We start from the raw sequence: 14732 nt of genomic DNA on the forward strand, positions 1-14732 counted from the left end.
ATTTGCCTTGTTCTTGGATTGCTTCTACAAATGGGAGATTTTTGGATCACAGAGTATGCCTCTGGTACAATGATGGTTCAACAGTTGGGCAGCAGCAGACAGAAAACTGGAGCTGGAATCTGGGCTGTGCCTCAAGCAGCAGAGGTTCAGGTGGGTGCTGGGCAATCCATGACCTGCAAAGCAGGAGACTGGCCAAGAGATGGGTGGGAATGAGAGAGAAGCATTCAAGGACGTGACTGCTGAGCTCCCTGTGAGCCAAGTGACAGAGGCGCTTGGGAGGTGTGAGCAGGGAGCCTGCCTACACTTAGGCAAAGGTCTCCTGCAAGCATAGTGCCACAAAGGACACAGCCCTCCCTTGCTAGCTGTGGTCTAGGTTCTCCTGCTTCTTTCAAGACCCATCACAGGCATCTCTTCTGGTCACATGGAGGCTCATCAATCAGTGTGACAGCTCCCTTTCCACAGAGAAATTTTCCCTTGAGAAACTGGATTATCTCTGGGTTGGTAAGGGAAAAAAACACCAAAAACCCCAAAATACTACCCCATGTTTGGACTGCCGTGTGTTGAACCTGTTCAAGAGCTGATAGCAACAACTAAAGCTCACCTGTATCTTAGGATATAACCTTTTTTTCGCTATGAGTAGTTTGGTGCCTGTTACGCAAGGATCTCTATATATTTTAAACAAAATTATTTAGGTCAGTTACTCCTCTTACAGCAAATGATGTCAGTGTTTCAGCCAGTGGTGGAGCTTTGTTCATCAGTATACCAAAAAAACCAGAATAAGTGCATGCAAAATCAACTCCAGAATCTAAGAATAATGCATTTTATTTTTCCCTCTTGCCTTCCAGGTACTTCTGACAGGAGTGGGAAACAAGGGGAGAAGTAGTTAGGTTTTCCCAGCCTGTCAGGGTGAGCCATCATTCATCTGTATTTGGGAGGGTGAAAAGGAAGCTGGAGAATATAATGATTAGAGAGCAGTTGGACACAAACTGTTGAAGCAAAACACCTGGATGCCATATAACCCTAGAGTAGCTTTATTATTTAATCTATAATTTAATAGTTGACCTATAAAATAATTACATTATACTTAAAGCATTTCTTCATTTTAGTTTTCATTTATAAAACAAGAATTAAATACAGTTTTAACCAGTACAAGCTCAACTCAGTTTTTTACATAAACACAGCTCCTAGAAGGAGCTTTAAGCTGCAGCATATTCATATTGCAAACTGCTGAAAAACCCAGGCAGGGCACAGCTTAAAGGTAAAGATTCTTGCACGTTTTTCTTAAGTGAATTTACTGGGGTGCTTTTCTCTCTCTGGTCCAAAATGTCTGACTTTCAGTTGATTCCTTTCAAGTGAAGACTGAGATCCCCAGAGTCTTACTAGACTATATTGCCACCTTCCCCATCTGCACCCTACCCACACCCACACTCTCAAGGCTGGTCTGAATTGTGCCTATCCTGGGTTGGTAAGGGAATTGGCACAATGCAGCAGCAACAGCCCCTAAAGCATTCCCTGCATGAGGAGTCTCCCTGTGCACTTCTGACACATTGGAACGTCACAGCAGAAGTCACAGCAGAAAAGCAACGTCTGTTCATGTAACAGGGCTCCCAGACACGACCAACCTCACCCTGCCCACGGCAGTACCTATAAACCGCTTGGAGCTCTTGTGGAGATCAGTCCTCAAAGCCTCTTAGGGAGGCCTGTATCACATAATGGGGACCTGTGGCTTTGAAGCCCTGGCTGGCGACAGTGCTGAACACATTAACCCCTTGAAGTGGCTGCATGCAAAAAGACTGGTGGGGAGGGGCTCCGGCAGCAGTCTGCAGATGCTGAACTGTGCGACATGCACAGGGAGTTGGCGTGTCATTTTTAATTTGTAAGCTTCAGAGAACTCTGTGCATACTGGCTTTGGTTTGGGGGAAGGGGCTGATTTGAGACAGGATTTTAATGCAGCTGGGACTAATACAAATCAGAACTGTAACAAATGGGATATACAGGACATGTTAAACTCCATCAACTGAATAACAACATAGTATGATTTAAAATGAACTGCAAGTGTTCACCAACACTTATTGTGCAGGTCTCAAAAACTGAGTGGACCACCAATAGTGTAGCAATTACAACTTACTCTCTCCCTGCTCCCACAGCTGTGACCCATTCCAGCAGCACTGATTGAGGCATTTGTCCTTTAACACATTAACATAGTTTCCAATCATGGGAGAGACACCACACCACTCCCAAAACTTGATGACACTTATGTAGCTTTTGTATTCAGTCCAGCAGTGACCAACTTTGTCCTTTGTGTGACAGTGCTTTTATACCTTTGGGGACACATCATTCCCTTAAGTGGTCTCTCCCACTACCGTTCCATCTCCCCTGGTTTGAGCAGGCATAAATATAAGGGCATAAATGGATGTTGTCCTTTTGGGAGTAAGAAACACACACATATCTAACATACAAAAACCTACCAAAAGCATAGTAAAACCATGTCCATTTTAAGCCAGGCAGACAACCTAGCAACTGAGTCTCTTAATATATTTTAATTGCTGGCATACTCTGCCACAAGAAAAATATACATGGCTAGGTCTATAACACTTTAAACAGCTGTTTACTATAGCTAGGTTACAAAATAAACACTGATGCAGAGGCCATGTGTTCAATATACTCTAACCACAACAGCATCAGAACCCACCCTCAGTCTGCTCTGTGGTCACCGTGGCTGACCCAGTGCCTCACCCTCTTCCCCTTGCTTCTGATCTGCTGTTCAGACAACAAACCCAGAACCATTTGTCATTGCACAATTGAAGCCGTCTTAAGGAGCGGAGCCTCATCAGAAAGTCTCACTTGCTTTTCACATATTACTCCTCGTTACTCTCCCTCATCTGTGTCCGTCCCCCAGTCCTGGGCAGCACTCCAGCACTTCCAAGTGAGAGAAGCAAGCTCCAGACCAAAGCATGGGGAAGGTGTTCTCAACTTGTGGAGGGAACTGGAGTGTAGGGCAGAGGGCTTTACTCCACACAGTGGAAACATTTAATGCTGGATTCAGCCAACTGGTCACTTAGATGATCAATCCCAACTTCTGTGAGCCTGCTCCACTCCAGAAGCTTCAACTGCCAGATGATATTTAAAATGCAATGAAACTTTATGGTGAAGTGCATAACACAGCTGGTTAAAAAGCGTTATTCCAGTAGGCAAGTGACAAGGAGCCTTTCCTTGCTGGAGATGCCTCCTGAAAGAAAACAAAACACCAAAAAAAAGGAAAAGAAGAAACAAACCAACAAAATGGACAGTCTGCTCACTGTGAGAGGAGAGGCAGTAGTAAAGCTGGTGGAGACAACACCAAGCAGCAGCTATGTGCCTGTTCTCACAGTTTGCCTGAGCTGTTCAGATTCACAGACATGCACCGGCACTGCTTGACCTTCTGAATTTTCTTGAGTCGGAATGGTGGGTCCAGCTCGGGGCACTCCAGCTGCACAGTCGAAGAGGTGACCTTGTGTGGCTTGCAGAAAGCACAGGACTGGAAGGACTCCTCCTCCTTTTTCACGTGCCGCGGAATGTAGAAGGAGTTGCACTGCCCATAGCAGAAGCGGTTGATGATGGTGCGGCTGATGCAGCCCTCCTCGCTGACAGTCTGCCGCAGCGGCTGCGTCTTGCACCAGTCGCTCTTGAGGTACTTCCTCTCGGTGACCACGAGGGCCTCCTGGCTGGAGGCCAACACCTCTTTGTTCAGCTGCTGCCTCCGCTCCGAGTGGTTGCTGCTGCTGCCTTTGTACGGGGAGGGAATGGCACCTGCAGGGCGGTTTTTCCTGGTGTCCGTTACTCGAACCAGTGCTGCCATCAGAAAAATGGACAGGGCAAATTTCCAAACCATCCTGCAAAGGTAACACAAGGCACTGTTAGGAGAAACATATTTTCAAACCACAGAACTGGAATGGAGTTGGTACTTGAGACATGCTTTTAGAAGAAGTGGAGATCTTATTGTCTTTATAAGCACATCATTTTTCCTAGGTTAGCTCTATTCTAGGGTGATTACTTATCACGAAGAGGCCAGGCCCTTTGGAAAGTCACATTGCTCACCCTCACCCCTCCACAAACTCTCCAACTACTTGTTTTTTTCCCCACAGGGACTTTGATGCTTTGGTGGCTGAAGTGGTGGTTTTACAAAAGCTTCAGCCAGAAACCTTTCCTCCTTCTCTGTGAACTCCTGGGCCAAAGAGCTGCTCAAACTACTGGCTAGCAAAGACTCAAGAAACTCTTGCCAAGATGGTGAGAGCTGATTTGGGGATGGTAGGGGAGGGGGGAAGGGAATACCAGGTAACACAAAGTGCACTCCCATGTCTCTTCAGCCCCTGAGTCCCAGCCCAGTCTCATTCCCCACAGAAGTAGCAGGGGGTGTCCAAAAAACTATTTTTATTATTTTAAATTGCTTCTGAAGTTTCTTAGGGCTCTTATGGCACTTACAGGCTTGTATTTGTTGTCTTTGTATGAGGCCAAAACCTTGATGGATTTATTTTTGTAGTAAGAGGAAATGCTTAAACACAACTTAGAGAACTTCACAACTGCAAGGCCTCTTGGGCAAATCGTTTAAGAAGGTTTGTAAACATGAGAGGATTCAATATTTATTTTAGATTTTAAGGAATAAGTTAGAGCATAAGCTTGTTGCTAAATTAAAATAGTCAGCCAGATCACAAAAATATTTTTTCTCTGGTTGTCTATTATGTATTCTTGTTCTGTGGAGCATCTCTTACCAGCTCTTGTCCAATTCATTTTAGTAATGGGTCTCAATGTGCTTCTAGAACATCAGACTAGGTGTAGTAAATTTCCTTATAAAGACACTAGTGAACTGCTCATTTGACAGTTCATTTCATATCACTCTCCCTGGGAAAAGAGAACAGAGGGTCTCTTCAGTGCTAGAAGTGGGTGCACCGAAGCTTCCCAGACTAGACTAGAACACTTCCAAATCTTTCTTTATTCTTACTGAATATTTTTATAGTGTACAGAAGAAAGACTTACCCCTCTTCTCATAGTAAAGCTTCAAACCCTTCCAATGATTTTAATTATTGGAATGATTTTAATTTTTTTTTTCCTTTAGAGAGATACCTAAAGTTTCTAGACATAGAAACTACCATCACACTGGTAATTATGTCTAACACTATAGACACTTCAGATGTTGCATAGGTACTCTCATCTGGAAAACATGTCACTTTCCAAACAAAGACACCACAAGATCAAAAATGTGTTTGCAGTAAAGGTGCAAAAGAAGACAAGAACAGCAGTAACAAATGCTTCTCACCTAATAAAGCAGCCCTAACATGTTTAACTTCTGTGAAGATAAAGAAAAGGAACTACTCTAGCAGACAGATGACATTGCTTAAGGTTATTTTCTAAGTCTACAAGATCTCAATGTCAGACTTGGACTAAGTTTCTAAGGGGAGAAGCCTGAAGTGCTGAAGGAAACAAAAGTGCCAGTCATATAGCTGTAAACAGAGGATATTCTGATGCAGAGTTAAATTTCACCCAAGTGTATGCTTGAAAAAGAACCACCTTTAAATGGAAACCAGTATTTCTAAACCACAAAAAAGTTCATTTATCTGCAACCATTCCATCTCCCCACTGAACACCCACTGTAGCCATGGGTACTTTAAATCAGTGGCCTATTTTCACACTGCTTAGCATTCAGCATGCAAGTCCAGAGGTTTTGTCCAAGGTCTTTAAACGAAGCAAGACTAGACTTGGCTTTACAAGCAAGTATTGTCGCCAAGTCCACTGGATGTCAACCCACACAGCCAGGCCAAAACCTAATCAGGTAATTAGTTTCAGTTGAATATAGTGTTCCATGCTTCCTTTCAAATTGTTCTCATGTTATTCTGCACTGATGGCTGCATTTCAGTAGTAGATAAAACAACTGATTCCCAGTGCTTTGTGTTTTATATAGAAAGGGGAGGAAAAGAAACCAGATTTACAAACCTTTGTCTTCTAGAAAAAGACAGAGGTGAGCTCTCCACAAGATGCCTTATGCCACATTTCTTAGGCGTACTCTTCTATTCTTTTGAAACACAAGGGATACTGCCTCTCCAGTCTCATTTCTCTGATCCTGGCATAGAAGAGGACAGCAAAGGTCAGAAGGAGAGACACACCCTTTCCCCCCCGCCCTTTCTTGGGATGATATTTAAGGTTTTTTCCAACTTTTCATGACTTTACAATTCTATGAAACCCTGTATTACCATGCCTGTCCTTTTTCTTAATAAAATGCAACTGTAAAGGACATGTTTCCTTTTTGTGCCAAGAGTAGTGGTCAAGCAGAAATCCTATGTAGGAATTCAGGAAAGCTGACAGAGAACTAACAACAAAGTCTACAATATAGAGAAATACTATAGCAGTATTCTAATTGCTTAAATGGTTTTATGTAGAGCCATTCAATAGAGTAAGCAGGATTTATTCAGTAAGTCTGTGTTTATAACTAATAAAGCATTATTAATCAAAGCCACTATTGTACAGTTATAAACCAAACACTCAATATGTGCAAGTACTTCTACAGACAGGTAGGAACACACCAACTACTTCTGTCATTGATCCTTATCAAACTTGAACCCAAAAATATTTACATAATGGAGTAATAATCTATTCTACACTAGCAGGTCAAATGTGCATTCTGTCAGATCGTGGAATTTCTAATCACAGTGTTACCCCTTACTAGCCTGCAAATCACCCCTTTCTATGCCCTGGCATACAAATCCCCTAATCGAGCAAGTAAGGGTGCAAACAAGGTCACACAGTGCCAGCAACTTGCCAAGGATTACACATATATTTTCAGTGCTCACATGCAAAGAGAAGAGAAACTTCAGGACTCCCAGAGAAAGAGAACATTTTGGCAAACTCAATTTGAACCCAAAGCAGGACAGTGAATGCTGTCTGTCTGCAGACAGAGTGGGATGAGAAGAAACACAAAACGTATTGGAGAAGAATCTGGCTTTTGGCAAAGACAGGGCCGTTCTGCCCTACTTAGATGGAACAGAATGAAACAGCATGTGGCTGAGACCATGCAAGTGATAACTGCCTCAAGAGACCAACGCCCCTGCAACATGCACCAGTGCCAGCCTGGGACCCCCATTCCTCCTGCACTGGGGGTCCCCACAGCAGACCTTGTGGCACATCCCTTGTGAGAGTTTTCAACTTCTTCAAGCATTGTTGTCAGCTGCTATCAGTTCCCCCCACACCTTTCTTCCAGTGTGTGAGAATAACTTCACCTTAGACAAGACACCCAACAAGGTCTGGCTGCATTTACATATCACATGGCAAGTTTTTTTCTCCCTGAGATAAGGAAATCAGCATCAAGTAGGAGTTCATAAACTCATCAAACCCAACATGCTAGAGCTGGGCTATCAAGTGTAAAAAATCCTTGGCCACAGAAGCAAGAATGTCAAAACCCAGCTCTGTCATTCAGAGGTCAGGTCACTGCTAGGAGGGGAAGATCCAGGATCAGAAGCTTTATTTCTTCTTTGTATCCAATTACTGTGTCATAAAGTACCTACCAACGCAGGCTCCCTTTTTCCTACGGACCTCCTGGCCCTATAACTCATGCATTCTTGAAAGTAATCCAGCTTCAGAGCAGGACAGGCAGTAATGTAACCCTCAAAATAGCTTATAGTTTTGTGCTTAAGGAAGTTATTTCTGAATTGGAGCACTGGATTTGCTTCCAAAATTCAAGGTCATAGTTTTTGGAGAAGTCTCCCTGAGAAGAAGTGGGTGCTATGGTCTGAAAGTCAGAGCAGGAGGTAACAAAAATTCCCATCTGTGCCGAGTGGCCGCTCTGATGTTTCCTGTAGTTTTCAAAGTCATGACCAGTTTCTCAGCTCACGATTCAGATTCTGACTGGGAATTCCTGTTTTTAAGATCAGCCTATTTCAAGGTTGCAAGTGGACAGAAAGAAAAAGAGATGTAACTGAAAGATCACTGTGATATTTCATGGTAGCTGCTCAGGAAATCAGGAGGTGTGAGACCCATTTGTTTGCTTTAGCACCTACTTTGTAGCACCTACAAAGCACTCAGCATTATCAGCATTCCTGGCAGCATCCAACTCTCTGATATAGGAATGATACAATCATCTCTTCACCAGGCCTTTCTGGAGGGAATTCAGAATTAAAAGTAACAGGCAATTTAAAACAAAATAAACACATCAACAACAACAACCAAAGAAACCCGCACCAACTAAAAAAAAAAACAACCCACAGCCAAAAAATCCAAACCTGAAAAACCTGTTTTACCGTGGAATTTGAGACTCTACCTATTCATTTTAATCACAGTATGGATTCAGGAAGAAGATTTAGTACTAAAAAGCTATCATACACCCATCAGAAGTACAGTCTCAAGTACTGTAAGAGCCAGTGTCTGGGAAGATGATAAATTCAGAGATTTGCTTTTTGAAAAATTTGAATATAATTAACAGCTGAAGAGCTTGCCTTGGACAAATATTCCTCTGTAACTACCAGGAAAGGCAGGCATTACAGACAAGATTAAATCAGGTCCCATTACACAGTACAGTACATAGATGGCCACATCTGACCACCTGTATTGCTTGCCTCCAGTTTCCACCCTGCAAACTTCAGAGACATGAGAGCTGTCCTTAAAGATCACTTGAGCATGGCTGAATGCAGGAAACCCTGTTACCAAAATCTTTTTCTAGACCCCCCCTTACTTTCATATTAGACCTAGTCAGAAAAAGAATCTGTATAAACCAGTCATATGTATAATAATGTAAGAACAGGATGTACATGGTTAGTTCTCACATTTAAGATGGGACACAAGAAGTGTTCCTTGAAGACAAGCCAGGCAATAGCTTTTCAAAGAACTAAGACTTGGCTTTAGCAACAGATGTGGATAGCCAGGAAATATCAAATTCTCTACCAGGAAGCCAAAAATGCTATTTATTTAATTTATTAAAAGTTAGGCATGATTCTAATGGTACAATGTTCTCATAAAGACTTCAATAAAGACTAATCAGGCATCTTTGTGCAAGGGAGGTATTTGATGCTAACTTTTCTATTTTAACTATCCTTTGGAAACTATTTTTCCCATGTCACAACAGCATTAGCAATAACTGAATACTGTACTGTATCTCCTGTTGCAGACATGGGCGTCTTATTAAGTCATTCCATTATTAATAGATTCCCATTACTAAATTGCCAAGAGTGAGGCCAGCTACAACACCAAAACATGCAGGAGGCTGGGCAGACCAAACTTTTAAAAATGTAAAAATCACAATACTGCAGCTAGGATTCAGTTATTCAGACCTACAGTGTAGCAGTAGTTACCATGTCCTAGGAGTACAACGCATCACTTTTCAAAACCACTGCACAAAACACAAAAGGCAGCAATTATTTAAACACAAGTAACTAATGCCATTACTGAAATTTACAGGCATAAATTTTTCCATTCTTGTCTTCTAAGAACCTTCTACAGTGATTTGAAAGCAAGCTATTTTGTTGCATCACAGCCCTAACAGAGGATGGTTGGGGGGAAACATTTCTTTCAGACTTAATAAATTCCTAGTACCCTCACTGGCTCACTTGAACGGAGATCCTTCCTCCTCTCCATCCTTCTTTGTGGATCCCCTTCCACAAAGATCCATCCTTTTCAAGTGCACCAACACCTCTCCCCCAGAGAGTCAAGACTGCCTACAGGACATACCACAAAGCTTTGAAGGAACCAGGCAAGGTCCTTCTGCAGGCTGGATGTCTCAGGAGCCACACTCTACTGTCCAAGCTCTTGCTTTGTTTTTTTGAAAGGGGGAGATGAAGTTAGGTTTCAATAATGCCAACCTGCATTCCACAGAACAGGACAGCATTTCCCCAAAAATGCCAGAACTTAGAAGTTCTCCTTATGAAGACAGTTCCTGAAAACAATGAACATAACGTATTTGAAAAATAAAGTAAATCATCAACAAAATGGAAGTATGTAGAAGACACCAGTGGAGACAGTCTATGCTAGTTGAAAGGATGTTGCATTATACTAATTCAGCTCTCACTGAATAGATTTTAAACTACCAAGAGCTTTATCTTGAATTTTCCCTGAAAAGGCTGGGAGTTTAGAAGAATTTTTGATCCATGCACAAAAATATAAGAGGAACCAACAACTCAGCCAATTACTCCTGTCTTTCAGCAATGTCTTATGTGTTATTTTTAGCACAGAAGGAATAATGAAGAAAACTGGAAAGTAAACTAACCCTTGAAACTAAAACTAACCAGCTTGAATGCTGGGTTTTTCCTTCTCATCTTGTCCTCTCTTATCTGCCTTTACTGCCAACAGAAACTCATGTTTAAAACCACTCAACTATTCTTTCCTTCATGAACTTAAGACAAGCTCATTTGAAACCTGTTTGATTGTAGCTGGGCACTTCATTAGTGTTAAAGGATCACTTTAACTACTCCAGCAGTTCTTCTTTGCACTCTTATCCTGCCACAAAGTATACTGACATAAATATTGTATCATTGATTTATAATGTTCGGCTCTTCATAGGCTGAATCCTTCTTATCTTGCATAGCATTTAAACCTGTGTTTTTTTGGTTTTGGTTGGGTTTTTTTTTTTTTTTTTTTTAAGTAGCATTAGTGCTGGAGGAATAGAGAGAAGTTTCTCATTTTTTAAAGTCAGGACCAGGAGTTTGTGAGGAGTCACTGAAGAACCTGGTTGTAAACTACAGCTCCAGGAGACCAGAGAGAGGGGAAGGAAAGTATTGAAGTCAGCCCTGGTATTTTGACATACTTTTATCATTAAGGAGATGGAAGTAGGGTTAGGCCGCTTGGAATGAATATAGAGAGTTTGTCAGAGAAGTAGAAATGAGACAAGGAAGGTTGAGGCCATCTGGAATTCAATTTGGCCAAGTATGTCACTGACAAGAAGGGCTTCTTCAAATGTTAACTATAGCAAAATGAAAACTAAGGATAATGTGGATGCATTACTAAATGGAGTGGGGATCCTGGTAACAGAGGATGCAGAGTTACTGAACATCTTTGCATTGGTCTGATACGACATCTCTTAGGCATCTCTAACCCAGGAGACCAGTGTAAAGGAATGTTGGAAGGAAGGAGGATTGGGTTAGAGAACACCTAAGCAAATTTGACATCCACAAGTCCATGGGCCCTGACAGGCTGCATCCATGAGTGCTGAAAGAAGTGCTGGACACCATAGCAAGGCTGTTCACGATCATCTTTGAAAGGCCATGGCAGTCAGGAGAGATGCCTGAGGACTGGAAGAAGTCAAATGTCACACCAGTCTTCAAAAACTGCAAGGAGAACCCAGGGAACTACTGGCCAGTCAGCCTCACATCAACCCTGAGAAAAGTGATGAAGCACCTCGTTCTAGAGTCTATCTCTAGCCACATGAATGACAAGAAGGTGATCAGGAGAAGTCAGCATGGATTCACAAATAATAAATCATGCTTGACCAACCTGATTGCCTTCTGCCATGAAACAACAACCTGTATAGAAGAAGGGAGAGCAGTGGATATTGCCTACATCAACTTTAGTGAGGCTTTCAACATTTCCACATGGGCAAAGTCAGGAAGTGTGGGCTGGATGAGTAGACAGTGAGGTGCATTCAGAACTGTCTGAATGGCAGATCCCAGTGGCACATGGTCAAGTTGGAGGTCTGTCACTTGTGGTGTCCCCCAAGGTCCAGCACTGGGCCCAGTGTTGTTCACCTTGTTCATCAATGACTCAGGTGAAGGGACAGATGCCTCCTCAGCAGGTTCCCTAACAACACAAAGCTGGGAGGAGGGGCCAGTACCCCCAAAGGGCTGTGCAACCCTTCAGAAGGACCTTGGCAGGTTGGAGAGATGGGCAGAGAAGAACTGGCTGAAATTTATCAAAAGCACGTGCAGAGTCCTGCATCTGGGGAGGAATAACTCCTGCACTAACACAGGGTGGGGGGCTGAGCTGCTGGAAAGCAGCTCTGTGGAGAAGGACCTGGGCGTCCTGGTGGACAACAAGATGTCCAAGAGCCAGCACTGTGTCCTTGTGGCCAAGAAGGCCTGGGATGAGTTAGCAAGGGTATTGCCAGCAGGTCGAGGGAGGTGATCCTGCTCCTCTACTCAACCCTGGTGAGGCCACATGTGGGGTTGCTGGGTCCAGTCTGGGATCTGGACTTTTTGGGATGATTAGATGATTAAGGGACTGGAAGCTCTCCCTTATGAGGAAAGGCTGAGGGAGCTGGGCCTGTTCAGCCTCAAGAAGTGACGACTGAGAAGGGACCTTATCAATGCCTAAAAGATTCTGAAGGGAGTATGCCAAGAGGATGGGGCCAGGCTCTTCTCAGTGGTGTCAAGCAATAAGACAAGAGGCAACAGGCAGAAATTGATGCAGGGGAAGTTTCATCTGAATATGAGGAAGAACTTCTTCAATGTGTGGATGACAGTGCAGTGAAACAGATTGCCCAGAGAGGTGCTGGAGTATCCCTGACTAGAGACATTCAATAATTGTCTGGATGCAATTCTGTGCAATGTGCTCTAGGATGACCCTGCTTGAGCAGAAAAGTTGGACCAGATGCCCCACTGTGGTTCCTTCTAACCTTACGTGTCCTCTGTGATTATGTCCATGATAAATACCAGTGCTTCCCAAAAAAACACACACACATATAATAGATGCAATTACTAAAGCCCCAACTAGAAGAAAATAGTGCAGGAAACAATGCTGCAAGTTTTGTTGGTTTGGGTTCTTTTTAAGGCTAAATGTTAGCCAGGTAATACAGTGAAGAAAGAAACTATCAACTTCATATGACCCTGTATTTATCAGTAGCAAAGATTTCGATTCAACAATTGTGTCACCATTTATCATTTTAAAACAGGAAAAGTGAAATAAAGAGAAGGAACGAAAGCTGCAAGAACTGTAAAAGCAAAGTCATCCTATAGTACCTGTTGTAATGTAGAAATGCCTTTTTTAGGGGATTAGGAACACACATAACTCTGATTAAATACTAGCAGGTAACTGGAAAAAGGGGGGGGGGTTGTATCATTATGATTAAAAGCCCTAAATTTTGTTGCTATTTCAGCTTCAAGAACTTGTGGTTTTAGAACCAACCACAGACAAATGTCTGCCTGGTGAGCACATGTGAATTGTCCCAAGCAGAGTGAGATGTCCTACTCAGAAGTGTCTGCGTAGTCATCGGTACTGGCAGCATATGCAACACTGGGGAAAAAAAGGGGGAGTGGGAGGAGGGAAAAACCCACAAAATAAAACCAGATTTATGCTAGCTGTCCATGAGGCTGATTCTCTTCCTCATAACCTGGTTTTGAAGAATGCTACAGTCAGGGGGTGGAAGGAATGGATACAAGAGAAGAGCTATTTTGGAAAGGACTGATAATTCTCCTATGAATCTAAAAAATGTCTCCCTGCAAGAGTGGTCTAAGTTGAAAAGGTACTTGGTCTCCTTCTCAGTGTTTCTCAGCTTTTCAGCACAAGATAAAGAGCCCCAAAGAGGCAAATCAGTTTTGTAAAACTGCAAACAGCAAGTAAAAACAGCCTACATTTAACTTTATTCTTCTGTGTTGAAGGCAGCTGTTACACTCCCTTTTGGCAGCATTTCATTCAGGAGAAAACAGCAGACTTCTGCCCTTGGGAAACTAAAAACTAAATATGAAGGGAAGCAGTGACTTGAGCAAATGTCTTCATTTGTGACCATCCCTCAGCCTGTTGGAAAGGAGGACAGTCAACACAAGAATGGGGAAAGTTCAGCATTTAAATACAATAGCTCATTTTGTTGCTTCCTCACTGGAGAATCGATGCTACAAAAGACTATTTTGCAATGAACAGTCTCCATTAAATTTTTGTTGTTTGCATTACAACAGAACATAGAAATCTCATCCAAGACCAATGTCTGACTAAATGACACAACTTCAAATGTTTGTAGACTGACAGTGACCAACATATGGTGGGACCAGAACTGAGCTCAGAGGGGAAGTGAGTTACTGGAGGTCAGAAATTAACTGAGAATGGACTGTATCCAACATCTTTCAATTGCACTGCATGGCACCAATACTCTTCTTTTTGCAAAGAAATAGAGATTTGTTACCCTTAGGCAAGCTTTTCTTTAAAAACATTACACTCTTGTAAATGAAAATTGTTTTGTATGAAAATTTCCAATATAGTTTCCCTGAGTTTTGATAGAACAGGGATGGAGTTAGGAGCTTCATGTCTTTGTAGCTTCAAACAACACACTACTCTTAGAATGCACAGCTCATTTTCTAGCCTCAATAAGGGAGATGACCATTAATCTTCAATATATGTTCCTTACTGTACTTGCACCATTCTAAAAAGAGGGCATTTCAATGAGTTCTGTTCTAGGAGAAAACTGAGGTCTGTAAAGCGTCATAAAAGTGCTCAAAAGAAGTGCTTGCTTCTCTTAATAATCAGGAAAATGAAAATAATTCTAAATATCAACAGGTGGCATGTAATCTTTTATAAAAGAAATATTAGATTCATCAGCAGAGAAGTAATATTTAAATTTTTCAGTTTTTCTGGTAGATTCAGATAGTTTTATTCATTCAGGCTCTCTGTCAAGATGCTATCCTCAGTTACCACATTATGACTCTGTTTGAAAAATCTAAAATGTTATTGATGGTCTAGTTTTTATATTATGAATTTCTGTAAGTCAGTATCCTATTTATAGAGCTATAACACAGATGGTTCAAGTAAGAATTGCTCCTATCCCAATATCCCACAGGCTAATCTTTCTATTAGGT

The 14732-nt window shown here is 42.2% G+C and overlaps 1 protein-coding gene across 2 annotated transcripts in view; it reads right to left on the reverse strand.

The window, feature by feature from the left end:
- Positions 1-2521: 2521 nt before the first annotated feature.
- The window catches only part of GREM2 (gremlin 2, DAN family BMP antagonist), a 39644-nt gene continuing 27433 nt past the window's right edge, over positions 2522-14732 (reverse strand). The window contains exons 2-3 of one of the 2 annotated variants that reach the window (XM_053973975.1): positions 5968-6094; positions 2522-3872 (exon numbers count right to left, since the gene is read on the reverse strand). In XM_053973975.1, coding sequence (XP_053829950.1) covers positions 3365-3871 — 507 coding nt within the window. In that variant the 5' untranslated portion in view covers position 3872; positions 5968-6094 and the 3' untranslated portion in view covers positions 2522-3364. The remainder of the gene's footprint in view (positions 3873-5967; positions 6095-14732) is intronic. The other variant, XM_053973974.1, reaches the window with a different exon arrangement.

Source organism: Vidua macroura, chromosome 3, assembly GCF_024509145.1.
Source record: "Vidua macroura isolate BioBank_ID:100142 chromosome 3, ASM2450914v1, whole genome shotgun sequence".
Classification (NCBI taxonomy): Eukaryota; Metazoa; Chordata; class Aves; order Passeriformes; family Viduidae; genus Vidua; species Vidua macroura.